Source organism: Procambarus clarkii, chromosome 50, assembly GCF_040958095.1.
Source record: "Procambarus clarkii isolate CNS0578487 chromosome 50, FALCON_Pclarkii_2.0, whole genome shotgun sequence".
In the NCBI taxonomy this organism is placed as follows: domain Eukaryota; kingdom Metazoa; phylum Arthropoda; class Malacostraca; order Decapoda; family Cambaridae; genus Procambarus; species Procambarus clarkii.
The window spans coordinates 17359995-17386968 of NC_091199.1; the positions used below are offsets into that span (position 1 = coordinate 17359995).

The 26974-nt window shown below is 47.6% G+C and overlaps 1 protein-coding gene across 1 annotated transcript in view; it reads left to right on the forward strand.

The window, feature by feature from the left end:
- LOC123772628 (multidrug resistance-associated protein 1) overlaps positions 1 to 26974 on the forward strand; it is a 208421-nt gene that overhangs the window by 89908 nt on the left and 91539 nt on the right. The window contains exons 9-15 of the mRNA XM_069303618.1: positions 585 to 753; positions 4647 to 4798; positions 5243 to 5380; positions 9084 to 9230; positions 14445 to 14529; positions 23173 to 23372; positions 26646 to 26822. Of these exons, the coding sequence (XP_069159719.1) occupies positions 585 to 753; positions 4647 to 4798; positions 5243 to 5380; positions 9084 to 9230; positions 14445 to 14529; positions 23173 to 23372; positions 26646 to 26822 (1068 nt within the window). The remainder of the gene's footprint in view (positions 1 to 584; positions 754 to 4646; positions 4799 to 5242; positions 5381 to 9083; positions 9231 to 14444; positions 14530 to 23172; positions 23373 to 26645; positions 26823 to 26974) is intronic.

Sequence of the window (26974 nt, forward strand, 5' to 3'; positions counted from 1 at the left end):
AGGTGGTCCAGGTCCCAGTCATGTAAATACCTAACCATCACCGCAATGATAATTTACCTAGTGTTACTTTGATGAAACGTTGTAACAACGTTGTGGTTATGTTGTGCATGGCATCAACCAGCACTGTAATATCGTTGTGGTTATGTTGTGCGTGGCATCAACAAACATTGTAACAACGTTGTGGTTATGTTGTGTGTGACATCAACACTTGAAAATTCTCTTTGAAAACTTTTGAAAAAAAAAAAAAAATTTCAGAGGCCATAATAATCGCTGACAATAGCAATAAGAGCCAAGTCTTCTTAATGGGGTGGGGGAAGTGGCTATGAAAGCAACCCCCCCCCCTCCACCCCCAACCAGGCTATGACAGTCCCCTATCCCCCATCTGTAATCCAGGAAAGTTGGGCGGGGATATCCCCAAATGTCTTGTTACTAACATTCAGACACTTGCATTTGTTTAATTGCTATATATATATATATATATATATATATATATATATATATATATATATATATATATATATATATATATATATATATATATGTGTGTGTGTGACTATTATTAAGCGTGGTGTTGATGCGTGCAGGCGCTGCGCATCTCCAACTCGGCGAGGAAAGAGTCGACAGTTGGAGAGATCGTGAACCTGATGGCCGTGGACGCCCAGCGCTTCATGGACCTCATGACCTACATTGTTCTGCTGTGGTCAGCACCGCTCCAGATCGCTCTCGCCCTCTACTTCCTCTGGCAGATCCTGGGTAAGAGGAGGTTCTTGTGTCTTGACCCTCTAGAGTATGTGGGGCACGGGTATAGTTGTATGTTGATGAGTTTATAGTGTGTGGGGCACGGGTATTGTAGTATGTTGATGAGTTTATAGTGTGTGGGGCACGGGTATAGTTGTATGTTGATGAGTTTATAGTGTGTGGGGCACGGGTATTGTAGTATGTTGATGAGTTTATAGTGTGTGGGGCACGGGTATAGTTGTATGTTGATGAGTTCATAGTGTGTGGGGCACGTGTATAGTAGTATGTTGATGAGTTTATAGTGTGTGGGGCACGTGTATAGTAGTATGTTGATGAGTTCATAGTGTGTGGGGCACGTGTATAGTAGTATGTTGATGAGTTTATAGTGTGTGGGGCATGGGTATAGTTGTATGTTGATGAGTTCATAGTGTGTGGGGCACGGGTATAGTTGTATGTTGATGAGTTCATACTGTGTGGGCTCGGGTATAGTAGTATGCTGATGAGTTCATAGTGTGTGGGGCACGGGTATAGTTGTATGTTGATGAGTTAATAGTATGTGGGGCACGGGTATAGTTGTATGTTGATGAGTTCATACTGTGTGGTGCATGGGTATAGTAGTATGTTGATGAGTTCATAGTGTGTGGGGCTCGGGTATAGTAGTATGTTGATGAGTTCATACTGTGTGGGGCACGGGTATAGTAGTATGTTGATGAGTTCATATAGTGTGTGGGGCTCGGGTATAGTAGTATGTTGATGAGTTCATAGTGTGTGGGGCACGGGTATAGTAGTATGTTGATGTGTTCATACTGTGTGGGGCACGGGTATAGTAGTATGTTGATGAGTTCATATAGTGTGTGGGGCACGGGTACAGTAGTATGTTGATGAGTTCATAGTATGTGGGGCACGGGTATAGTAGTAAGTTGATGAGTTCATATAGTGTGTGGGGCTCGGGTATAGTAGTATGTTGATGAGTTCATACTGTGTGGGGCACGGGTATAGTAGTATGTTGATGAGTTCATATAGTGAGTGGGGCTCGGGTATAGTAGTATGTTGATGAGTTCATAGTGTGTGGGGCACGGGTATAGTTGTATGTTGATGAGTTCATAGTATGTGGGGCACGAGTATAGTAGTATGTTGATGAGTTCATAGTATGTGGGGCACGGGTATAGTTGTATGTTGATGAGTTCATACTGTATGGGGCACGGGTATAGTTGTATGTTGATGAGTTCATACTGTGTGGGGCACGGGGGTATAGTAGTATGTTGATGAGTTCAAAGTGTGTGGGGCACGTGTATAGTAGTATGTTGATGAGTTCATAGTGTGTGGGGCACGGGCATAGTAGTATGTTGATGAGTTTATAGTATGTGGGGCATGGGTATAGTAGTATGTTGATGAGTTCATAGTGTGTGGGGCACGGGTATAGTAGTATGTTGATGAGTTCATAGTGTGTTTGGCACGGGTATAGTTGTATGTTCATGAGTTAATAGTATGTGGGGCACGGGTATAGTTGTATGTTGATGAGTTCATAGTATGTGGGGCACGGGTATAGTTGTATGTTGATGAGTTCATACTGTGTGGGGCACGTGTATAGTAGTATGTTGATGAGTTCATACTGTGTGGGGCACGGGTATAGTAGTATGTTGATGAGTTCATACTGTATGGGGCACGGGTATAGTTGTATGTTGATGAGTTCATACTGTGTGGGGCACGGGAGTATAGTAGTATGTTGATGAGTTCAAAGTGTGTGGGGCACGTGTATAGTAGTATGTTGATGAGTTCATAGTGTGTGGGGCACGGGCATAGTAGTATGTTGATGAGTTTATAGTATGTGGGGCACGGGTATAGTAGTATGTTGATGAGTTCATAGTGTGTGGGGCACGGGTATAGTAGTATGTTGATGAGTTCATAGTGTGTTTGGCACGGGTATAGTTGTATGTTGATGAGTTCATAGTATGTGGGGCACGGGTATAGTTGTATGTTGATGAGTTCATAGTGTGTGGGGCACGGGTATAGTTGTATGTTGATGAGTTAATAGTATGTGGGGCACGTGTATAGTAGTATGTTGATGAGTTTATAGTGTGTGGGGCACGGGTATAGTAGTATGTTGATGAGTTCATATAGTGTGTGGGGCTCGGGTATAGTAGTATGTTGATGAGTTCATACTGTGTGGGGCATGGGTATAGTAGTATGTTGATTAGTTCATACTGTGTGGGGCACGTGTATAGTAGTATGTTGATGAGTTCATATAGTGTGTGGGGCTCGGGTATAGTAGTATGTTGATGAGTTCATAGTGTGTGGGGCACGGGTATAGTTGTATGTTGATGAGTTCATAGTATGTGGGGCAAGGGTATAATAGTATGGTGATGAGTTAATAGTATGTGGGGTACGGGTATAGTTGTATGTTGATGAGTTCATAGTATGTGGGGCACGGGTATAGTTGTATGTTGATGAGTTCATACTGTATGGGGCAAGGGTATAATAGTATGTTGATGAGTTAATAGTATGTGGGGTATGGGTATAGTTGTATGTTGATGAGTTCATAGTATGTGGGGCACGGGTATAGTTGTATGCTGATGAGTTCATACTGTGTGGGGCACGTGTATAGTAGTATGTTGATGAGTTCATAGTGAGTGGGGCACGGGTATAGTTGTATGTTGATGAGTTAATAGTATGTGGGGTATGGGTATAGTTGTATGTTGATGAGTTCATAGTGTGTGGGGCACGGGTATAGTAGTATGTTGATGAGTTCATAGTGTGTGGGGCACGGGTATAGTTGTATGTTGATGAGTTCATACTGTGTGGGGCACGGGTATAGTAGTATGTTGATGAGTTCATAGTATGTGGGGCACGGGTATAGTAGTATGTTGATGAGTTCATAGTATGTGGGGCACGGGTATAGTAGTATGTTGATGAGTTCATAGTGTGTGGGGCACGGGTATAGTTGTATGCTGATGAGTTCATACTGTGTGGGGCACGGGTATAGTAGTATGTTGATGAGTTTATAGTATGTGGGGCACGGGTATAGTAGTATGTTGATGAGTTCATAGTGTGTGGGGCACGGGTATAGTTGTATGCTGATGAGTTCATACTGTATGGGGCACGGGTATAGTAGTATGTTGATGAGTTTATAGTATATGGGGTACGGGTATAGTTGTATGTTGATGAGTTCATACTGTGTGGGGCACGGGTATAGTAGTATGTTGATGAGTTTATAGTATGTGGGGCACGGGTATAGTTGTATGTTGATGAGTTTATAGTGTGTGGGGCACGGGTATAGTTGTATGTTGATGAGTTCATAGTGTGTGGGGCACGGGTATAGTTGTATGCTGATGAGTTCATACTGTATGGGGCACGGGTATAGTAGTATGTTGATGAGTTTATAGTATATGGGGTACGGGTATAGTTGTATGTTGATGAGTTCATAGTGTGTGGGGCACGGGTATAGTAGTATGTTGATGAGTTCATAGTGTGTGGGGCACGGGCATAGTTGTATGTTGATGAGTTCATAGTGTGTGGGGCACGGGTATAGTAGTATGTTGATGAGTTCATAGTGTGTGGGGCACGGGTATAGTAGTATGTTGATGAGTTCATAGTATGTGGGGCACGGGTATAGTAGTATGTTGATGAGTTCATAGTATGTGGGGCACGGGTATAGTAGTATGTTGATGAGTTCATAGTATGTGGGGCACGGGTCTAGTAGTATGTTGATGAGTTCATAGTGTGTGGGGCACGGGTATAGTTGTATGTTGATGAGTTCATACTGTGTGGGGCACGGGTATAGTAGTATGTTGATGAGTTCATAGTGTGTGGGGCACAATCAAGCCACTTCACACAACAATTAACATGTGTGAAGATAGTCAAGCCACTTACAAGCACCATCTGACAGTGTGATTGTTGACATCCTGCAGGGTGGTCAGTGCTGGCCGGCTTGGCAGTGTTGCTAGTGCTGATCCCCATCAACGGGTTCGTGGCCTCCAAGAGCAGACAGCTCCAGATCACCCAGATGAAGTTCAAGGATCAGCGCGTCAAGATGATGAATGAAATCCTCAATGGAATAAGGGTAATATTACGTGATTTTATGTTTTGGATAATAATCAGAGCTGAGCTTATTTTATCACGTAAACTTTCATAGAGGAATTATCAGGCTTTTTAGTATTTAAATTGTGTGTGCATGGTTGGTGGTATTCAACCATACACATCCCCCAGCGGGAATGTGAGTGGTTGAATACATCCCCCAGCGGGAAGGTGAATGGTTGAATACATCCCCCAGCGGGAATGTGAATGGTTGAATACATCCCCCAGCAGGAAGGTGAATGGTTGAATACATCCCCCAGCGGGAATGTGAATGGTTGAATACATCCCCCAGCGGGAATGTGAGTGGTTGAATACATCCCCCAGCGGGAAGGTGTATGGTTGGAAGGTATCTTCCCCTGCGGGAATGTCCTTCCATCTATCAAACCATGCATCCCACCACAGGTGTTGTAACACGTGTCTTACTGTGCAGGTGTTGAAGCTGTACGCCTGGGAGCCGTCGTTCGAGGAGCAGGTGCTCAACATCCGGGCCGAGGAGATGAAGGTGCTGAAGAAGTCATCTTACCTCAACGCCTTCACCTCCTTCATCTTCTCCTGCACCCCCTTCATAGTGAGTTGATGTTCTCAGTGATGAGTTGATGTTCTCAGTGATGAGTTGATGTTCTTAATGATGAGTTGATGTTCTCAGTGATGAGTTGATGTTCTTAATGATGAGTTGATGTTCTCAGTGTTGAGTTGATGTTCTCAGTGATGAGTTGATGTTCTTAATGATGAGTTGATGTTCTCAATGACGAGTTGATGTTCTTAATGATGAGTTGATGTTCTTAATGATGAGTTGATGTTCTCAGTGTTGAGTTGATGTTCTCAGTGATGAGTTGATGTTCTTAATGATGAGTTGATGTTCTCAGTGATGAGTTGATGTTCTTAATGATGAGTTGATGTTCTCAGTGTTGAGTTGATGTTCTCAGTGATGAGTTGATGTTCTTAATGATGAGTTGATGTTCTCAGTGATGAGTTGATGTTCTCAGTGATGAGTTGATGTTCTTAATGATGAGTTGATGTTCTCAGTGATGAGTTGATGTTCTTAATGATGAGTTGATGTTCTCAGTGTTGAGTTGATGTTCTCAGTGATGAGTTGATGTTCTTAATGATGAGTTGATGTTCTCAGTGATGAGTTGATGTTCTCAGTGATGAGTTGATGTTCTTAATGATGAGTTGATGTTCTCAGTGATGAGTTGATGTTCTTAATGATGAGTTGATGTTCTCAGTGATGAGTTGATGTTCTCAGTGATGAGTTGATGTTCTTAATGATGAGTTGATGTTCTCAGTGATGAGTTGATGTTCTTAATGATGAGTTGATGTTCTCAGTGTTGAGTTGATGTTCTCAGTGATGAGTTGATGTTCTCAGTGATGAGTTGATGTTCTTAATGATGAGTTGATGTTCTTAATGATGAGTTGATGTTCTCAGTGTTGAGTTGATGTTCTCAGTGATGAGTTGATGTTCTCAGTGATGAGTTGATGTTCTTAATGATGAGTTGATGTTCTCAGTGATGAGTTGATGTTCTTAATGATGAGTTGATGTTCTTAATGATGAGTTGATGTTCTCAGTGTTGAGTTGATGTTCTCAGTGATGAGTTGATGTTCTCAGTGATGAGTTGATGTTCTTAATGATGAGTTGATCTTCTTAATGATGAGTTGATGTTCTCAGTGTTGAGTTGATGTTCTCAGTGTTGAGTTGATGTTCTCAGTGATGAGTTGATGTTCTCAGTGATGAGTTGATGTTCTTAATGATGAGTTGATGTTCTCAGTGATGAGTTGATGTTCTTAATGATGAGTTGATGTTCTTAATGATGAGTTGATGTTCTCAGTGTTGAGTTGATGTTCTCAGTGATGAGTTGATGTTCTCAGTGATGAGTTGATGTTCTTAATGATGAGTTGATGTTCTTAATGATGAGTTGATGTTCTCAATGATGAGTTGATGTTCTTAATGATGAGTTGATGTTCTCAGAGATGTGTTGATGTTCTTAATGATGAGTTGATGTTCTCAGTGAGTTGGGCAACCATCATTACACCTGTCATAACACATAGAGCAGGATACACCTGTCATAACACATAGAGCAGGATACACCTGTCATAACACATAGAGCAGGATACACCTGTCATAACACATAGAGCAGGATACACCTGTCATAACACATAGAGCAGGATACACCTGTCATAACACATAGAGCAGGATACACCTGTCATAACACATAGAGCAGGATACACCTGTCATAACACATAGAGCAGGATACACCTGTCATAACACATAGAGCAGGATACACCTGTCATAACACATAGAGCAGGATACACCTGTCATAACACATAGAGCAGGATACACCTGTCATAACACATAGAGCAGGATACACCTGTCATAACACATAGAGCAGGATACACCTGTCATAACACATAGAGCAGGATACACCTGTCATAACACATAGAGCAGGATACACCTGTCATAACACATAGAGCTAGTTACACCTGTCATAACACATAGAGCAGGATACACCTGTCATAACACATAGAGCAGGATACACCTGTCATAACACATAGAGCAGGATACACCTGTCATAACACATAGAGCAGGATGCACCTGTCATAACACATAGAGCTAGTTACACCTGTCATAACACATAGAGCAGGATACACCTGTCATAACACATAGAGCAGGATACACCTGTCATAACACATAGAGCAGGATACACCTGTCATAACACATAGAGCAGGATACACCTGTCATAACACATAGAGCAGGATACACCTGTCATAACACATAGAGCAGGATACACCTGTCATAACACATAGAGCAGGATACACCTGTCATAACACATAGAGCAGGATACACCTGTCATAACACATAGAGCAGGATACACCTGTCATAACACATAGAGCAGGATACACCTGTCATAACACATAGAGCAGGATACACCTGTCATAACACATAGAGCAGGATACACCTGTCATAACACATAGAGCAGGATACACCTGTCATAACACATAGAGCAGGATACACCTGTCATAACACATAGAGCTAGTTACACCTGTCATAACACATAGAGCAGGATACACCTGTCATAACACATAGAGCAGGATACACCTGTCATAACACATAGAGCTAGTTACACCTGTCATAACACATAGAGCAGGATACACCTGTCATAACACATAGAGCAGGATACACCTGTCATAACACATAGAGCAGGATACACCTGTCATAACACATAGAGCAGGATGCACCTGTCATAACACATAGAGCTAGTTACACCTGTCATAACACATAGAGCAGGATACACCTGTCATAACACATAGAGCAGGATACACCTGTCATAACACATAGAGCAGGATACACCTGTCATAACACATAGAGCAGGATACACCTGTCATAACACATAGAGCAGGATACACCTGTCATAACACATAGAGCAGGATACACCTGTCATAACACATAGAGCAGGATACACCTGTCATAACACATAGAGCAGGATACACCTGTCATAACACATAGAGCAGGATACACCTGTCATAACACATAGAGCTAGTTACACCTGTCATAACACATAGAGCTAGTTACACCTGTCATAACACATAGAGCAGGATACACCTGTCATAACACATAGAGCAGGATACACCTGTCATAACACATAGAGCTAGTTACACCTGTCATAACACATAGAGCTAGTTACACCTGTCATAACACATAGAGCTAGTTACACCTGTCATAACACATAGAGCTAGTTACACCTGTCATAACACATAGAGCTAGTTACACCTGTCATAACACATAGAGCAAGATAATGTAACACAGAAGTGAACTATTTCTAACATAAGGACCTAACTGTAAATATATACAATTTTTCTTACATTCCAAAAAATAATGTTTGACTAATTGTGGTGGTGGTCACGACACCTTGTGTGCTGGTCACCACACCTTGTGTGCTGGTCACCACACCTTGTGTGCTGGTCACCACACCTTGTGTGCTGGTCACCACACCTTGTGTGCTGGTCACCACACCTTGTGTGCTGGTCACCACACCTTGTGTGCTGGTCACCACACCTTGTGTGCTGGTCACCACACCTTGTGTGCTGGTCACCACACCTTGTGTGCTGGTCACCACACCTTGTGTGCTGGTCACCACACCTTGTGTGCTGGTCACCACACCTTGTGTGCTGGTCACCACACCTTGTGTGCTGGTCACCACACCTTGTGTGGGTTACAACAACAACAGCAGCTGGCATGTGCTCTCAGTCTTGCAGAACGTTGATCAATATTACAGGTGACGATCGCCATGTTTGCAACATATGTGTTGTCGGACGAAGAGCACATACTGACGGCCCAGACCATCTTCACCTCCATCTCTCTCCTCAACATTCTCAGGATGCCCATGGCCATGTTGCCCTTCCTTATTGTGGCTGTGGTCCAGGTGTGTGTATGGCCATGTTGCCCTTATTGTGGCCGTGGTCCAGGTGTGTGTATGGCCATGTTGCCCTTATTGTGGCTGTGGTCCAGGTGTGTGTATGGCCATGTTGCCCTTATTGTGGCCGTGGTCCAGGTGTGTGTATGGCCATGTTGCCCTTATTGTGGCTGTGGTCCAGGTGTGTGTATGGCCATGTTGCCCTTCCTTATTGTGGCCGTGGTCCAGGTGTGTGTATGGCCATGTTGCCCTTCCTTATTGTGGCTGTGGTCCAGGTGTGTGTATGGCCATGTTGCCCTTCCTTATTGTGGCTGTGGTCCAGGTGTGTGTATGGCCATGTTGCCCTTATTGTGGCCGTGGTCCAGGTGTGTGTATGGCCATGTTGCCCTTATTGTGGCTGTGGTCCAGGTGTGTGTATGGCCATGTTGCCCTTCCTTATTGTGGCCGTGGTCCAGGTGTGTGTATGGCCATGTTGCCCTTATTGTGGCCGTGGTCCAGGTGTGTGTATGGCCATGTTGCCCTTCCTTATTGTGGCTGTGGTCCAGGTGTGTGTATGGCCATGTTGCCCTTCCTTATTGTGGCTGTGGTCCAGGTGTGTGTATGGCCATGTTGCCCTTCCTTATTGTGGCCGTGGTCCAGGTGTGTGTATGGCCATGTTGCCCTTCCTTATTGTGGCCGTGGTCCAGGTGTGTGTATGGCCATGTTGCCCTTATTGTGGCCGTGGTCCAGGTGTGTGTATGGCCATGTTGTCCTTATTGTGGCCGTGGTCCAGGTGTGTGTATGGCCATGTTGCCCTTATTGTGGCCGTGGTCCAGGTGTGTGTATGGCCATGTTGTTTTTCCTTATTGTGGCCGTGGTCCAGGTGTGTGTATGGCCATGTTGCCCTTATTGTGGCTGTGGTCCAGGTGTGTGTATGGCCATGTTGTCCTTATTGTGGCCGTGGTCCAGGTGTGTGTATGGCCATGTTGCCCTTATTGTGGCCGTGGTCCAGGTGTGTGTATGGCCATGTTGTTTTTCCTTATTGTGGCCGTGGTCCAGGAGTGTGTATGGCCATGTTGCCCTTCCTTATTGTGGCCGTGGTCCAGGTGTGTGTATGGCCATGTTGTCCTTATTGTGGCCGTGGTCCAGGTGTGTGTATGGCCATGTTGTCCTTATTGTGGCCGTGGTCCAGGTGTGTGTATGGCCATGTTGTCCTTATTGTGGCCGTGGTCCAGGTGTGTGTATGGCCATGTTGCCCTTATTGTGGCCGTGGTCAAGGTGTGTGTATGGCCATGTTGCCCTTATTGTGGCCGTGGTCCAGGTGTGTGTATGGCCATGTTGCCCTTATTGTGGCTGTGGTCCAGGTGTGTGAATGGCTTCATGGGTTAAGAATATAGAGTATGTTCACCCCTAGTGTGTCCTGGTCCTACCCCTAGTGTGTCCTGGGCCTACCCCTAGTGTGTCCTGGTCCAACCCCTAGTGTGTCCTGGTCCAACCCCTAGTGTGTCCTGGGTCTACCCCTAGTGTGTCCTGGTCCAACCCCTAGTGTGTCCTGGTCCAACCCCTAGTGTGTCCTGGGTCTACCCCTAGTGTGTCCTGGTCCAACCCCTAGTGTGTCCTGGGCCTACCCCTAGTGTGTCCTGGTCCTACCCCTAGTGTGTCCTGGGCCTACCCCTAGTGTGTCCTGGTCCAACCCCTAGTGTGTCCTGGTCCCACCCCTAGTGTGTACTGGTCCCATCCTAGTGTGTCCTGGTCTCACCCCTAGTGTGTCCTGGTCCCACCCCTAGTGTGTCCTGGTCCCACCCCTAGCGTGTACTGGTCCCCCCCTAGTGTGTCCTGGTCCCACCCCTAGTGTGTCCTGGTCCCACCCCTAGTGTGTCTTGGTCCCACCCTCGTGTGTCTTGGTCCCACCCCTAGTGTGTCCTGGTCCCACCCCTAGTGTGTACTGGTCCCACCCCTAGTGTGTACTGGTCCCATCCTAGTGTGTCCTGGTCTCACCCCTAGTGTGTCCTGGTCCCACCCCTAGTGTGTCCTGGTCCCACCCCTAGTGTGTCTTGGTCCCACCCTAGGGTGTCTTGGTCCCACCCCTAGTGTGTCCTGGTCCCACCCCTAGTGTGTACTGGTCCCACCCCTAGTGTGTACTGGTCCCATTCTAGTGTGTCCTGGTCTCACCCCTAGTGTGTCCTGGTCCCACCCCTAGTGTGTCCTGGTCCCACCCCTAGTGTGTACTGGTCCCCCCCTAGTGTGTACTGGTCCCATCGTAGTGTGTCCTTGTCTCACCCGTAGTGTGTACTGGTCCCACCCCTAGTGTGTCCTGGTCCCACCCCTAGTGTGTCCTGGTCCCACCCCTAGTGTGTCCTGGTCCCACCCCTAGTGTGTCCTGGTCCCACCCTAGTGTGTCCTGGTCCCACCCTAGTGTGTCCTGGTCCCACCCCTAGTGTGTTCTGGTCCCACCCTTAGTATGTCCTGGTCATACCTCTAGTGTGTCCTGGTCACACTCCTAGTGTGTACTGGTCCCACCCCTAGTGTGTGTCCTGGTCACACCCCTAGTGTGTTTACTGGTCCCACCCCTAGTGTGTGTCCTGGTCACACCCCTAGTGTGTGTCCTGGTCACACCCCTAGTGTGTACTGGTCCCACCCCTAGTGTGTACTGGTCACACCCCTAGTGTGTTCTGGTCCCACCCTTACTGTGTGTCCTGGTCACACTCCTAGTGTGACCTGGTCCCACCCTGGTGTGTACTGGTCCCACCCCTAGTGTGTACTGGTCCCACCCCTAGTGTGTCCTGGTCCCACCCCTAGTGTATCCTGGTCCCACCCCTAGTGTGTGTCCTGGTCACACCCCTAGTGTGTCCTGGTCCCACCCTGGTGTGTACTGGTCCCACCCCTAGTGTGTACTGGTCCCACCCGTAGTGTGTACTGGTCCCACACCTAGTGTGTACTGGTCCCACCCCTAGTGTGTCCTGGTCCCACCCCTAGTGTGTCCTGGTCCCACGCCTAGTGTATACTGGTCCCACCCCTAGTGTGTGTCCTGGTCACACCCCTAGTGTGTCCTGGTCCCACCCCTAGTATGTCCTGGTCCCACCCGTAGTGTGTCCTGGTCTCACCCCTAGTGTATCCTGGTCCCACCCCTAGTGTGCCCTGGTCCCACCCCTAGTGTGTCCTGATCCCACCCCTAGTGTGTCCTGGTCCCACCCCTAGTGTGCACTGGTCCCACCCCTAGTGTGTGTCCTGGTCCCACCCCTAGTGTGTTCTGGTCCCACCCTTAGTATGTCCTGGTCCCACCCCTAGTGTGACCTGGTCCCACCTCTAGTGTGTCCTGGTCCCACCCCTAGTGTGTCCTGGTCCCACCCCTAGTGTGTCCTGGTCCCACCTCTAGTGTGTCCTGGTCCCACCCCTAGTGTGTCCTGGTCCCACCCCTAGTGTGTCCTGGTCCCACCCCAAGTGGGTCCTGGTCATATCCCTAGTGTGTCCTGGTCCCACCCCTAGTGTGTCCTGGTCCCACCCCTAGTGTGTCCTGGTCCCACCCCTAGTGTGTCCTGGTCACACCCCTAGTGTGTTCTGGTCCCACCCTTAGTATGTCCTGGTCACACCCCTAGTGTGTCCTGGTCCCACCCCTAGTGTGTCCTGGTCCCACCCCTAGTGTGTCCTGGTCCCACCCCTAGTGTGTCCTGGTCCCACCCCTAGTGTGTCCTGGTCACACCCCTAGTGTGTCCTGGTCCCATCCCTAGTGTGTCCTGGTCACACCCCTTGTGTGTGTACTGGTCCCACCCCTAGTGTGTGTCCTGGTCACACCCCTAGTGTGTCCTGGTCCACCCCTAGTGTGTGTCCTGGTCCCACCCCTAGTGTGTCCTGGTCACACCCCTAGTGTGTCCTGGTCCCACCCCTAGTGTGTCCTGGTCACACCCCTAGTGTGTCCTGGTCCCACCCCTAGTGTGTCCTGGTCCCACCCCTAGTGTGTCCTGGTCCCACCCCTAGTGTGTCCTGGTCCCACCCCTAGTGTGTCCTGGTCCCACCCCTAGTGTGTCCTGGTCCCACCCCTAGTGGGTCCTGGTCATATCCCTAGTGTGTCCTGGTCCCACCCCTAGTGTGTCCTGGTCCCACCCCTAGTGTGTCCTGGTCCCACCCCTAGTGTGTGTCCTGGTCACACCCCTAGTGTGTCCTGGTCCACCCCTAGTGTGTGTCCTGGTCCCACCCCTAGTGTGTCCTGGTCACACCCCTAGTGTGTCCTGGTCCCACCCCTAGTGTGTCCTGGTCACACCCCTAGTGTGTCCTGGTCCCACCCCTAGTGTGTCCTGGTCCCACCCCTAGTGTGTCCTGGTCCCACCCCTAGTGTGTCCTGGTCCCACCCCTAGTGTGTCCTGGTCACACCCCTAGTGTGTCCTGGTCCCATCCCTAGTGTGTCCTGGTCACACCCCTAGTGTGTGTACTGGTCCCACCCCTAGTGTGTGTCCTGGTCACACCCCTAGTGTGTCCTGGTCCTACCCCTAGTGTGTGTCCTGGTCCCACCCCTAGTGTGTCCTGGTCACACCCCTAGTGTGTCCTGGTCCCACCCCTAGTGTGTCCTGGTCCCACCCCTAGTGTGTCCTGGTCCCACCCCTAGTGTGTCCTGGTCCCACCCCTAGTGTGTACTGGTCCCACCCCTAGTGTGTGCTGGTCCCATCCTAGTGTGTCCTGGTCCCACCCCTAGTGTGTCCTGGTCACACCCCTAGTGTATCCTGGTCCCACCCTAGTGTGTCCTGGTCACACCCCAAGTGTGTCCTGGTCCCACCCCTAGTGTGTCCTGGTCACACCCCAAGTGTGTCCTGGTCCCACCCCTAGTGTGTCCTGGTCACACCCCATAGTGTGTCCTTGTGTCCTCTTTCTGTCACAACACCTTATTATTGTCCCACCCATAACGTCTCTGTTTTGTCCGACTCCTTGTGCCCACTCTCCATTTCCTCTCTGGTTACTTGTTCTTAATATTAACATGTTCTGGTAATTTGGTGCAGTCTGCATGTACAAGAACTTTCATTTTGTCTTCTATTTTGTGAAGATGTACATATATTTGTCAAGTCGATTGGGTAAACAAAAAATTCCTTTATTAATTACTTGTTTAAATTATTATATATTTTAAATATTGATTATAGTAAGATGGTAAACTTTTAATCTTGAACTTCTTTCATAATATTTTGCTGAAAAAATATTTGTATTAGTGAAGCAGAGACCTGACTGTATATTTTAATGAATTGCTTCTCTATTTTCAAGGCCAATGTTTCCTTGAAGAGACTGAATAAGTTCCTCAACGCTGACGAACTGGACCTGAACAGTGTATCAAGGGACGCCACACAGGGTGAGTGGACGTGAACAGTGTATCAAGGGACGCCACAGAGGGTGAGTGGACCTGAACAGTGTATCAAGGGACGCCACAGAGGGTGAGTGGACGTGAACAGTGTATCAAGGGACGCCACACAGGGTGAGTGGACGTGAACAGTGTGTCAAGGGACGCCACAGAGGGTGAGTGGACGTGAACAGTGTGTCAAGGGACGCCACAGAGGGTGAGTGGACCTGAACAGTGTATCAAGGGACGCCACAGAGGGTGAGTGGACCTGAACAGTGTATCAAGGGACGCCACAGAGGGTGAGTGGACCTGAACAGTGTGTCAAGGGACGCCACAGAGGGTGAGTGGACGTGAACAGTGTATCAAGGGACGCCACACAGGGTGAGTGGACCTGAACAGTGTGTCAAGGGACGCCACAGAGGGTGAGTGGACCTGAACAGTGTGTCAAGGGACGCCACAGAGGGTGAGTGGACCTGAACAGTGTGTCAAGGGACGCCACAGAGGGTGAGTGGACCTGAACAGTGTGTCAAGGGACGCCACAGAGGGTGAGTGGACCTGAACAGTGTGTCAAGGGACGCCACAGAGGGTGAGTTGCAACTGTGATATTTGCTCCCAACAGTTGTACATATTCCCCTGATGTAAGTTGGTGTAAACATCATACAGTATAATGTTGTAAGATTATACAGTATAATGTTGTAGGATTATATAGTATAATGTTGTAAGATTATACAGTATAATGTTGTAACATTATACAGTATAATGTTGTAAGATTATACAGTATAATGTTGTAACATTATACAGTATAATGTTGTAAGATTATACAGTATAATGTTGTAAGATTATACAGTATAATGTTGTAACATTATACAGTATAATGTTGTAACATTATACAGTATAATGTTGTAAGATTATACAGTATAATGTTGTAAGATTATACAGTATAATATTGTAAGATTATACAGTATAATGTTGTAAGATTATACAGTATAATATTGTAACATTATACAGTATAATGTTGTAAGATTATACAGTATAATGTTGTAACATTATACAGTATAATGTTGTAACCCCAACATATTACCTCAAGGTAACATGTAATCTCTCTAAACAGAAGTGTTGCCAACACTCCCGCAGCCTCACACAAGAAGTGTTGCCAACACTCCCGCAGCCTCACACAAGAAGTGTTGCCAACACTCCCGCAGCCTCACACAAGAAGTGTTGCCAACACTCCCGCAGCCTCACACAAGAAGTGTTGCCAACACTCCCGCAGCCTCACACAAGAAGTGTTGCCAACACTCCCGCAGCCTCACACAAGAAGTGTTGCCAACACTCCCGCAGCCTCACACAAGAAGTGTTGCCAACACTCCCGCAGCCTCACACAAGAAGTGTTGCCAACACTCCCGCAGCCTCACACAAGAAGTGTTGCCAACACTCCCGCAGCCTCACACAAGAAGTGTTGCCAACACTCCCGCAGCCTCACACAAGAAGTGTTGCCAACACTCCCGCAGCCTCACACAAGAAGTGTTGCCAACACTCCCGCAGCCTCACACAAGAAGTGTTGCCAACACTCCCGCAGCCTCACACAAGAAGTGTTGCCAACACTCCCGCAGCCTCACACAAGAAGTGTTGCCAACACTCCCGCAGCCTCACACAAGAAGTGTTGCCAACACTCCCGCAGCCTCACACAAGAAGTGTTGCCAACACTCCCGCAGCCTCACAAGAAGTGTTGCCAACACTCCCGCAGCCTCACACAAGAAGTGTTGCCAACACTCCCGCAGCCTCACACAAGAAGTGTTGCCAACACTCCCGCAGCCTCACAAGAAGTGTTGCCAACACTCCCGCAGCCTCACACAAGAAGTGTTGCCAACACTCCCGCAGCCTCACAAGAAGTGTTGCCAACACTCCCGCAGCCTCACACAAGAAGTGTTGCCAACACTCCCGCAGCCTCACACAAGAAGTGTTGCCAACACTCCCGCAGCCTCACAAGAAGTGTTGCCAACACTCCCGCAGCCTCACACAAGAAGTGTTGCCAACACTCCCGCAGCCTCACAAGAAGTGTTGCCAACACTCCCGCAGCCTCACACAAGAAGTGTTGCCAACACTCCCGCAGCCTCACACAAGAAGTGTTGCCAACACTCCCGCAGCCTCACACAAGAAGTGTTGCCAACACTCCCGCAGCCTCACACAAGAACCAACCGGAAGTGCCGAAAATATCGATTAAAGACTTGTTTGAAATGTCTAAGAAAAGATATGAATTTTTTATCTTCTCTTTACTGAAGTAGTCCTTGATTACTTGACTTTTGGCGACGATAATTGTTAGCAAAGAATTAAATATGATATAGACTTGATCTTAAACAATGGAAAACTTTACAATGTTTGCAAATCCTGAGGGGGATTCCAAATCCTGAGGGGGATTCCAAATCCTGAGGGGGATTCCAAATCCTGAGGGGGATTCCAAATCCTGAGGGGGATTCCAAATCCTGAGAGGGATTCCAAATCCTGAGGGGGATTCCAAATGCTGAGGGGGATTCCAAATGCTGAGGGGGATTCCAAATCCTGAGAGGGATTCCAAATCCTGAGAGGGATTCCAAATCCTGAGATGGATTTCTTAATTTATGGTTTTAACTATTTGTTTTCCATCATATTCCGTGCCCCTAAAGGTTTCTCTGTGGCTTACATGAACACATTCCGCAATTTACCTGAAGCTCAAAATTCCGATGTTTCAACCAAATTGCTTTTTAAACTGAATAATTTAGCCCAATAGGAAAAGTTAAATAGCTTCCCCTGTGAGAGTTGAGACAGCTACATCCTTGCTTGCGACCTCCAGCAGTGATCTGTGACTATAGTTTACACTCGTGACTGGCTAGCTGGTCAAGGTGGGGTCAAGGTGGGGTCAAGGTGGGGTCAAGGTGGAGGTCAAGGTGGGGTCAAGGTGGAGGTCAAGGTGGAGGTCAAGGTGGGGTCAAGGTGGAGGTCAAGGTGGAGGTCAAGGTGGAGGTCAAGGTGGGGTCAAGGTGGGGTCAAGGTGGAGGTCAAGGTGGGGTCAAGGTGGGGTCAAGGTGGAGGTCAAGGTGGAGGTCAAGGTGGGGTCAAGGTGGAGGTCAAGGTGGAGGTCAAGGTGGAGGTCAAGGTGGAGGTCAAGGTGGGGTCAAGGTGGGGTCAAGGTGGAGGTCAAGGTGGGGTCAAGGTGGGGTCAAGGTGGGGTCAAGGTGAAGGTCAAGGTGGAGGTCAAGGTGGAGGTCAAGGTGGAGGTCAAGGTGGGGTCAAGGTGGAGGTCAAGGTGGAGGTCAAGGTGGGGTCAAGGTGGGGTCAAGGTGGGGTCAAGGTGGGGTCAAGGTGGAGGTCAAGGTGGAGGTCAAGGTGGAGGTCAAGGTGGAGGTCAAGGTGGGGTCAAGGTGGAGGTCAAGGTGGAGGTCAAGGTGGAGGTTAAGGTGGGGTCAAGGTGGAGGTCAAGGTGGAGGTCAAGGTGGAGGTCAAGGTGGAGGTCAAGGTGGAGGTCAAGGTGGAGATCAAGGTGGGGTCAAGGTGGAGGTCAAGGTGGAGGTCAAGGTGGAGGTCAAGGTGGAGGTCAAGGTGGGCTGGAGCAATAACTGGTAGGGCACTAATCATCTGCCACAGTTTGGGGTTTGTACCAGCGGGGAAATTACGAGGTATTGACAACATCGCTGCTGAACGGTTTTAGCATCACTTCAGGCCGTATGCCAGAGAATTTCCGCAGGGCTCAATTGCACAAGGGGGCGACATATGTGGTAATATTACAGCGGTTAGAGTCGAGTCTAAACCGTTACTGTGAACTCATGGAGACTGATCCTGGGAGCAGAGAGTTCTATCAACTGATGATTCGCGAACTGTTCTTAGAAGCATGCGAATCGTCTCTCAGCATCAAGCTCAAAGAGTAGGAAGTTGTGTCAAATCTGTCTACGGCCAAGCAAGCTGATCTGTAAGCTGGGGCCAAGAGGCAGGTGAAAGGGGTGAAGCCGCACAAGATGCATCATGCTACAGGTACAGGCGAGGGAGCTAAGCCTAAGACTGGTGTGCTGGGGGGAGGGGGGGGGCAGGGAAACTCCTCCAATAGACATGTGCACAAGTGCTACAACTGTGGTAAGCCAGGTCATCGGACAGTTGATTACAAGGCAAACCCGAAGTCAGGTAACATAGCAGGCGGGAGCTCAAGTGGTGAGAAACATCCCAACATTGGAAAGGATCCACTTGAGGTGGTGGACGGAAGTGTTAATGGAAAATTGGCGAAAATCTTCTGTGACAAAGGTGCCACACCCATTAGGTGAGGAAAATCTTAGTAATGCCAGGTAGTGAAACAGGTAGACACATCTACAACCAATTCCCACATGGCTATGCTAAGACGATAGTAGAGGTGTTTGTGTGGGTCTATGCACTATACATCATCATCATCGTCATCATCATATACATATTCGTCCACCCTCAAAGAAAACGGGAGTGAGAGGAGGCTGCCTGAGCTAGGTGAAGCCGCCTTCAGTCCGCTGGTGCCATGGGTGATGTCACAGGAAGTGACCACACCCACGCCAGCCGAAAACCAAAGGGAAGAAAAAGGGAAAGAAGGCAAGCTGGGAAGTAATGGAGGGAGCAGCAAGACTTAGGGCTGAAGTGGCAGCAACTCCATTAACATGTAACTCGCTCGTGGCAGCTGTTACCATGAGGTCAGAGAGCAAAAAGCAAAAAAAAAAAAAAAACTTGAAATTGCGAGACATTCAAAGGAGCATTTGACATTATCTGCAAAGGAGTTTATTGAGGCCGAAGGGAGCGACCCAATACTAGCCCAGATATGTGGGTATGCTGAGGAGAAAACAGTTTCCAACACGAGAAATATAACGTACTTGCACCATAATGTTAAACTTGTGCCCAGAGTTGAGACGCCCCATGACACTTGGGACCAACTCATTGTTCCACAGGAGCATAGACTGGCTGTGTTCCGCCTGGGGCACGAAGCTTTGATGGAAGCCCATATGGTTTATGCGAAGACCAGTGTGCTGATACAAGCTGTGTTCTGCTGGCCAGGGATGACTGGGGAAATACAGCGTTACTCTCGCTTGCGTGACACCTGTCAGCGCACCACTGATCGAGGACGAGTGAAGCCCGGGAAACTTCAGCCCTTTCCCATCATTGATCAGCTGTTCAAGCTGGTCAGCGTTGATCTTGTCGGTCCGATCATACCGAGTGCAATGGACGGCAGTAAGTACATCCTGACCATTGTCGATCACGCCACATGGTACCCAGAAGCAGCTGCCCTGAAGAACATCGAGGCGACAACAGTAGCAGAAGCACTGGTAGGGTTTTCAGTCCCCTTGTATACCTGAGTGGATCCACAGCGACCAAAGAACGCAGTTTACCAGTGAGATGATGGACCAAGACAGACGTTTGCTCACAGTGAGAGCATCCGTCATCACGACGTACCATGCGGTGGGAAATGGTTCGGTGAAACGCTTCAACAGCACTCTCAAGAAGATGCTGAAGAGAATGTGCACTGAACAGCCTAGGGAGTGGCCCAGGTACATGAACCCCTTTGTTGTTTGCTTACAGGGAGGTGAAACAGGCTTCCTTATCGTGTGCTGGTTTCGGAGCTTAGCGTCCTCGCGGCCCGATCATCGCCCAGGCCTCCTCGTTGCTGGACTGGTCAACCAGGCTTTTGAACGCTGTTGTGGCTAGCACAGGGTTCTCACCCTTTGAGCTTCTATACGGCCGCACAGTTAAAGGCCTTCTACAAGTACTAAGAAACCTGTGAGAAGGTGATAACTGCACCCTGAAACCAAGATGACGTTCGAGTACGTCATCAATCTATGGGAATGACTGGAAAACACCTATCAGCTGGCCTGGGAACAGACAGCCAAAGCACAGGAGTAACAGAACCAAACGTATGATTAAAAGGCAAAAGTGTAAGTGCCAAGATACTTTTGTTGCTTCCCACCAGCAGGAACAAGCTTTTGCTGCAGTGGAAGGGCCCATTTACGGTAGTGGAGTGCTCGCACTCGTTAAACAATGTGCTCGACGTCGATGGTGCCAAGGAGAAGTACCACGTCAACATGCTGAAGCGTTACGAGGACGCGCCTGTAGATGGATCCACAAAGCCGAGGAAGCATGCTGGTCATAAGAACAGGAGAGGACCACTGGGCTCTACATCGACAGGACTGATCGACCACCCGCTGCACTCAGCAACGATCGCCGGTGTCTCAGTGATAACCGACGATGAGGAGGTAGGTCAATCGTGTCTCTTCAATCAACAACAGCTGGAGATACACCGAGATGTTAATGTTGATAATTAGCTGTCTGATAATCAAGTCGATCAGGTTACTTGACTAGTAGCAGCTAGAAGGTTAAGGTAGCAGAGTACAAGGAGGTACTCTCTGACATCACTAAAGTAGCACAGGTTAGCACATACCTTTACTAGAGCAGCAAGCGGTACACACAAAACCATATCCTGTTCCTCATCACCTTGTACCACAGGTGAGGGAAGAACTGGGATCTATGATTAACGTGGCAGTAATAGAGAAGTCGACCTCACGGAACTAAAGTCCGATGGTGTGAGTCAAAGAGCCTGGGGAAAGTGTGCGCATCTGCCACGACTTCCGGAAGTTGAACTCCATCATAGAGTTTGATACTGAACCAATGTTCAATCCAAATGAGATCTTGAGGTTTTCTTCCACTTGCTATTTCTCCAAGCTTGACCTGACAAAAGGATTCTGGCAAATTCCACTAGATGAAGACAGTAAGTGCTGCACTGCCTTCATGACAAGCAAAGATTTCTTTCAGTTCACAGTCCTCCTGTTTGGACTGGTGAACGCCCCTACCGTGTTCCACAGAACTATGCGCAAGGTCTTGGAGGGAATTATTGGAGTAGAAGTGTTCGTGGACGAGGTGTCCCTCCACTCTGCTACGTGGGAAGAACATCTAAGCTTGCTAAGGCAGGTGTTCGCAAGACTACAAGAAGTACAAATAGTTGCAAAACCCAGTAAATGTGAGTTGGGTTGTAAGGATGTCAGGTACCTGGGTCCTGTGATAGGGGAAGGGTTTACCATGCCGCTGCCTGAGAAGATCACTAAGATTGAAGAAGCCGCTCCGCCCGCCACCAAGACTCGGGTAAGTCATTCCTGGGACTTACAGGGTACTATAGAACTTTCATCCCCAAATTCACGTCCATAGCAACTCCGCTATCTAACCTAACCTAAAAGAATACACCTGTTAGAGTACTATGGACAAAGATGGAAAACTCAGCATTTTCGACGCTCAAGAGGAAGCAAACTGAAGCACCCATCATTAGACTACCAGATTCTATCAGGGAGTACATCCTCCGCACAGATGCCTCAAATACAGGAATTGGTGCTGTGCTCATGCAGGAGTACGACGGTGAAATCTGGCCAGTTGAGTACTCCAGTCATAAATTGAGCGATGCTGAGCAGAAGTATTCCACTGTAGAAAAAGAACTCCTTGCTGCTGCCGCGGGAGTAAGGAAATTCTACCAGTATCTCTACGGAAAATGCTTTACGTTTCAAGTAGATCACCAACCGCTCAGCCACATTGACACTAAAAAATACAAACCCTAGAATAATGCACTGGGTGTTGTTCCTTCAACAGTTTACATTCCGTGTGGTGTACATAAACGGAGCCGAAAACGTTGGTGCTGACTGGTTAAGTAGGTCAGGGGTGATCAACGAGACGTCAAACGCGGAAGACGTGAGCGAGGAAACGAATCCCCGAACACTGGTTCCCCTTGTGCCTCTGATATGCCAGGAGTGCAACCCGTTCTCGCAAATTTAATAAGTCAATATTGACTTATTAAATATGTGCATAGGTGACATACTTAACATAGTAGATACCCTTAAAAAGATTCATAGAAAACACCGACCTTACCTAACCTTGTTAGTATCTTAAGATAAGCATCTTATTTCTTCGTAATTACAATTATTACCTAACCTATAATAGGTATAGGTTAAGTAATAATTGTAATTACGAAGCAATAAGATGCTTATCTTAAGATACTAACAAGGTTAGGTAAGGTCGGTGTTTTCTATGAATCTTTTTAGGGGTATCTATTATGTTTAGTATATCACCTATGCACGTAGTTAATAAGTCAATATTGACTTTACGAATTTGCGAGAACGGGTTGAGGAGTGACACAGGTTGAGAGTGGTGGTGGAGAGACTAGTGATAGTCAGGGTTTTAAGGTATCGAGTTGACACAGATCTGGAGCTACGTCCATCCACAGTGCCTGCTAGAGACCTGAAAATTCAACCATGGGTAATGTCATACATAATGCCATTGTGTCATACATAATTAATATAACAAATATATCTGTTTTGAGACATATTGAGTTACAGCACTATATGCTGTGTTCAGCACCTGATACAGTGTATAATTCTTCATATTCTCTATACATACCAATATGAAAGTGTCAGACCACGGAGTAAAATTTAAACAGGAATTTGCTTCACTCCTTCTGAAGATGTATTAATATATGAAAGTACTTAAGGAAATTCCTGTTTCAATTTTCCTCCATGGTCTGACACTGTCACATTTTTAATCACGTGTTTATTTTCGTGATATACACACACATACCAATATGTAGCATATTTCAACATTCGACAAGTAGGAGCATATACATATTTCCACTTTGTGTTGGTACAGAGAGTCCTGTTGTGATCAAGAATGGGACGTTCGCGTGGGGCGGCGGTGAGGAGGAGAGCCCGGCGCTGAGAGACATCGACTTCACCGCACCCGAGGGCGCCCTGGTGGCCGTCGTCGGCACCGTCGGCGCCGGCAAGTCCTCCCTCTGCTCCGCTATACTGGGCGAGATGGACAAGCTCTCCGGCACAGTGAATGTTAAGGTAATGTTGACATTCTTGGCTCTCCATAGCACAGTGGCGGGTCGTTCTCGACTCACGGTCGGGAATGCCGACGGTGACACAAATGATTGGGCATGTTTCCTTTCATCTAATGCCGATGTTCATATAGTAGTGAATTGATACCCGGCAGTTACCCGGTAACTGGTGAGTAGTTGGATCCTAAGAAGGGTCAGTACTTGAAATCTTGAAATATGGTTTTTCCGCACATTATCTATCTATCTACATATATATATATATATATATATATATATATATATATATATATATATATATATATATATATATATATATATATATATATATATATATATATATATATATATATGTATGTATATATATATATATATATATATATATATATATATATATATATATATATATATATATATATATATATATATATATAATTGAATATGACCGCATATTCTGTATTTACTATTTTCTGATTTAGGGCTTCTATCCCTCTAACTATTTTCTTAGCATCAGGGCTCAGCTGAAATAGGAGTTCTCCAAAACTCATTTTCGTAATTTCAAGGTGAAGAAAAGAAGTGAATTACTATAGGATGTATTACACTTATTTATACAATTTGCACAACGTTTCGAACCTCCATGGTTCATTCTCAAGTGAAGAGATTTTTCAGGACTGGTTGATTTTATACCCGCACTGGGTCAGGTGATAAGACAATAAAGGTGATAACATGGGGGTGGATACATAAGGGATAAATGGGGGGGTGAAACATAAGAACATAAAAATAGAGGTAACTGCAGAAGGCCTATTGGCCCATACGAGGCAGATTTCAATTTATTTTCATTTTGATTTTAGTATTTTGTGTGACATTGCCTTGGAATTAAACTGTGTTGCTTACCATACCGTTCATTTTGTGAGCATAGTTTATTTTGTAATTTTATCGCTGTTTTATATTTCATTTTTTAACTGTTTTTCTTGTATTTCAGTGATGGGAAAATCAGATCATTTGATGTTCCCAATTTTCTGATGGGAACATCAGATCATTTGGGAATGCATCGGACGAGGGAGTGGGAAATTGTGTGGAGGACAAGGGGACGGAGTTGGGGATGGTGGGGACGAGGTGACGAGGGAGTGGGGAATAGTAGGGAGGACGGGGGACCCCCCAAGACCAATACCCTACCCCCAGGGGAGGGGGTAGAGTATTGGTGGGGAGGACGATGGGACAGGGGGAGCTGGGGATGATGAGACGGGGGGAAATGGAGAATGGTGGGGAAGACAAGGGGGACAGGGGAGTTGGAAATGGTAGAAAGGACACGGGGACAGGGGAGGGGGTGATGGTGGGGAGGACGAGGGGATGGTGGAGTGGGGAATAATTGGGAGGATGAGGGGATGGAGGAGGGGGGAATGGTGGGGAGAACTGGGGGATAGGGGAAGGTTGCTGTGGCTGAGCAACCCTACCCTGACCCTTTGTCCTCCCCACCATTCCCCCCTCCCCCGTCCCCTCGTCCTCCTCACCAAGCCACACTTCCCCATCCCCTCGTCCTCCTCACCAAGCCACACTTCCCCATCCCCTCGTCCTCCTCACCATGCTACACTTCCCCATCCCCTCGTCCTCTGCACCATTACCCGTGTTCCCCGTCCTCTCGTCCTCCCCACTCCCCCGTCCACTCATCTCCAACATCCCACACTCTTCCGTGCCCTTATCCTCCCCATCATTCCCCACTCCCTCATCTGATGCGTTCCCAAATGATTTAATGTTCCCGTCAGAAAAATGGGAACATCAAATGATCTGATGTTCCCGTCACTGAAAAATAAGTAGAACAGGTAAAAAAACGATATGAAAAACAATTAAAAAATTAAAAAATTAACTATACTCACGAAATGAATAGTATGGTAAACAACACAGCTCAATTCCAATGCGATGTCACACAAAATAATTAAATCAAAATGAAAATAAATTGAATTTCTATGAAAATTCAAGTTATCAATGCAAAAGGAAACATTGAAATGGAATTGTAACATATTTAATACAGCGTGTGTTGCTATTACGTGCAACAGGTGGCTCTGTTATTAAAAAAAGTATGTTTTTACCTGTCACAGGTGTGGCATCTATATAGTAGGCATATAAAAACATGCGCACATTTGAATAGAACGTTGTGTGAAAATTTCAAAGCAATCGGTCAAGAACTTTTGAAGGTTTCAGCATGTGTTGCTCTTACGGCCAAAAGATGGCGCTGTTTTTTTTTTTAAAAAAGGACGTTTTTTCCTCGCCCAAAGGAAAAGTTTTTTCCTCGCCTGGGCAAAGCCTAGCTTGTGAGTGACTCCAAGGACCCCCTAAAGTCCTCCCTTTGTGGACTTGTGGACCCTAGGGCGGCCCTTGTGGACCCTCGGGCGGCCCTTGTGGACCCTAGGGCCGCCCTTGTCGACCCTAGGGCCGCCCTTGTCGACCCTAGGGCCGCCCTTGTCGACCCTTGAGCCGCCCTTGTGCACCCTAGGGTCGCCCTTGTGGACCCTAGGGCGGCCCTTGTGGACCCTAGGGCGACCCTTGTGGACCCTAGGGCCGGCCTTGTCGACCCTAGAGCCGGCCTTGTCGACCCTAGGGCCGCCCTTGTCGACCCTTGAGCCGCCCTTGTGGACCCTAGGGCGGCCCTTGTGGACCCTAGGGCGGCCCTTGCGGACCCTAGGGCCGCCCTTGTCGACCCTTGAGCCGGCCTTGTGCACCCTAGGGTCGCCCGTGTGGACCCTAGGGCGGCCCTTGTGGACCCTAGGGCGGCCCTTGTGGACCCTAGGGCGGCCCTTGTGCACCCTAGGGTCGCCCGTGTGGACCCTAGGGCCGCCCTTGTGCACCCTAGGGTCGCCCGTGTGGACCCTAGGGCCGCCCTTGTCGACCCTTGAGCCGCCCTTGTGCACCCTAGGGTCGCCCGTGTGGACCCTAGGGCCGCCCTTGTGCACCCTAAGGCCACCCTACATGGCGAAAAGTTTACTAAACAATTTCGTCAAACTTTTTTTTTAAAGAAAACGAGTCACAGAAAAAATATAAGGTAACACTAAACAAAATATTCAATAATCAATCAATAAAATCAATAAAAATCTTTAAGTTATAATGGCAATACAATTTTATATTGTAGTGACGACCTGACGTTGATGAGGGTCATCATAATAGGGGTAAGGGGAATATTAATGTCCATATTCATTATTGTTGATATGTTATCTTGTGTAATAATGACCTTCGGTACCTTGGTGCCCCTGAGAGTTGAGAGGTGAATAACGTGAGGGTGGACCCACAGGGCAGCGTAGCGTACGTGGCCCAGCAAGCATGGATCCAGAACACCTCCTTGGAGAACAACATTCTCTTCAACAACCCCAAGGACCTCCACAGGTACAACACCTGCGTCCGCACCTGCGCTCTGGCACCCGACCTACAGATGCTCCCGGGCGGAGACCAGACGGAAATAGGCGAGAAGGTAAGCATCCGGCTCTGTGGGGTTGTTGTGTCAGCGACACCAGCTGGCAGATATCCGGCATTCAACAGTTACTGTGTGTATGTTACCGCAAGCACAACTAGGTGAGTACTTGTTATAATATATTACAACTAAGTCAGGTCTCCCTCCCTACC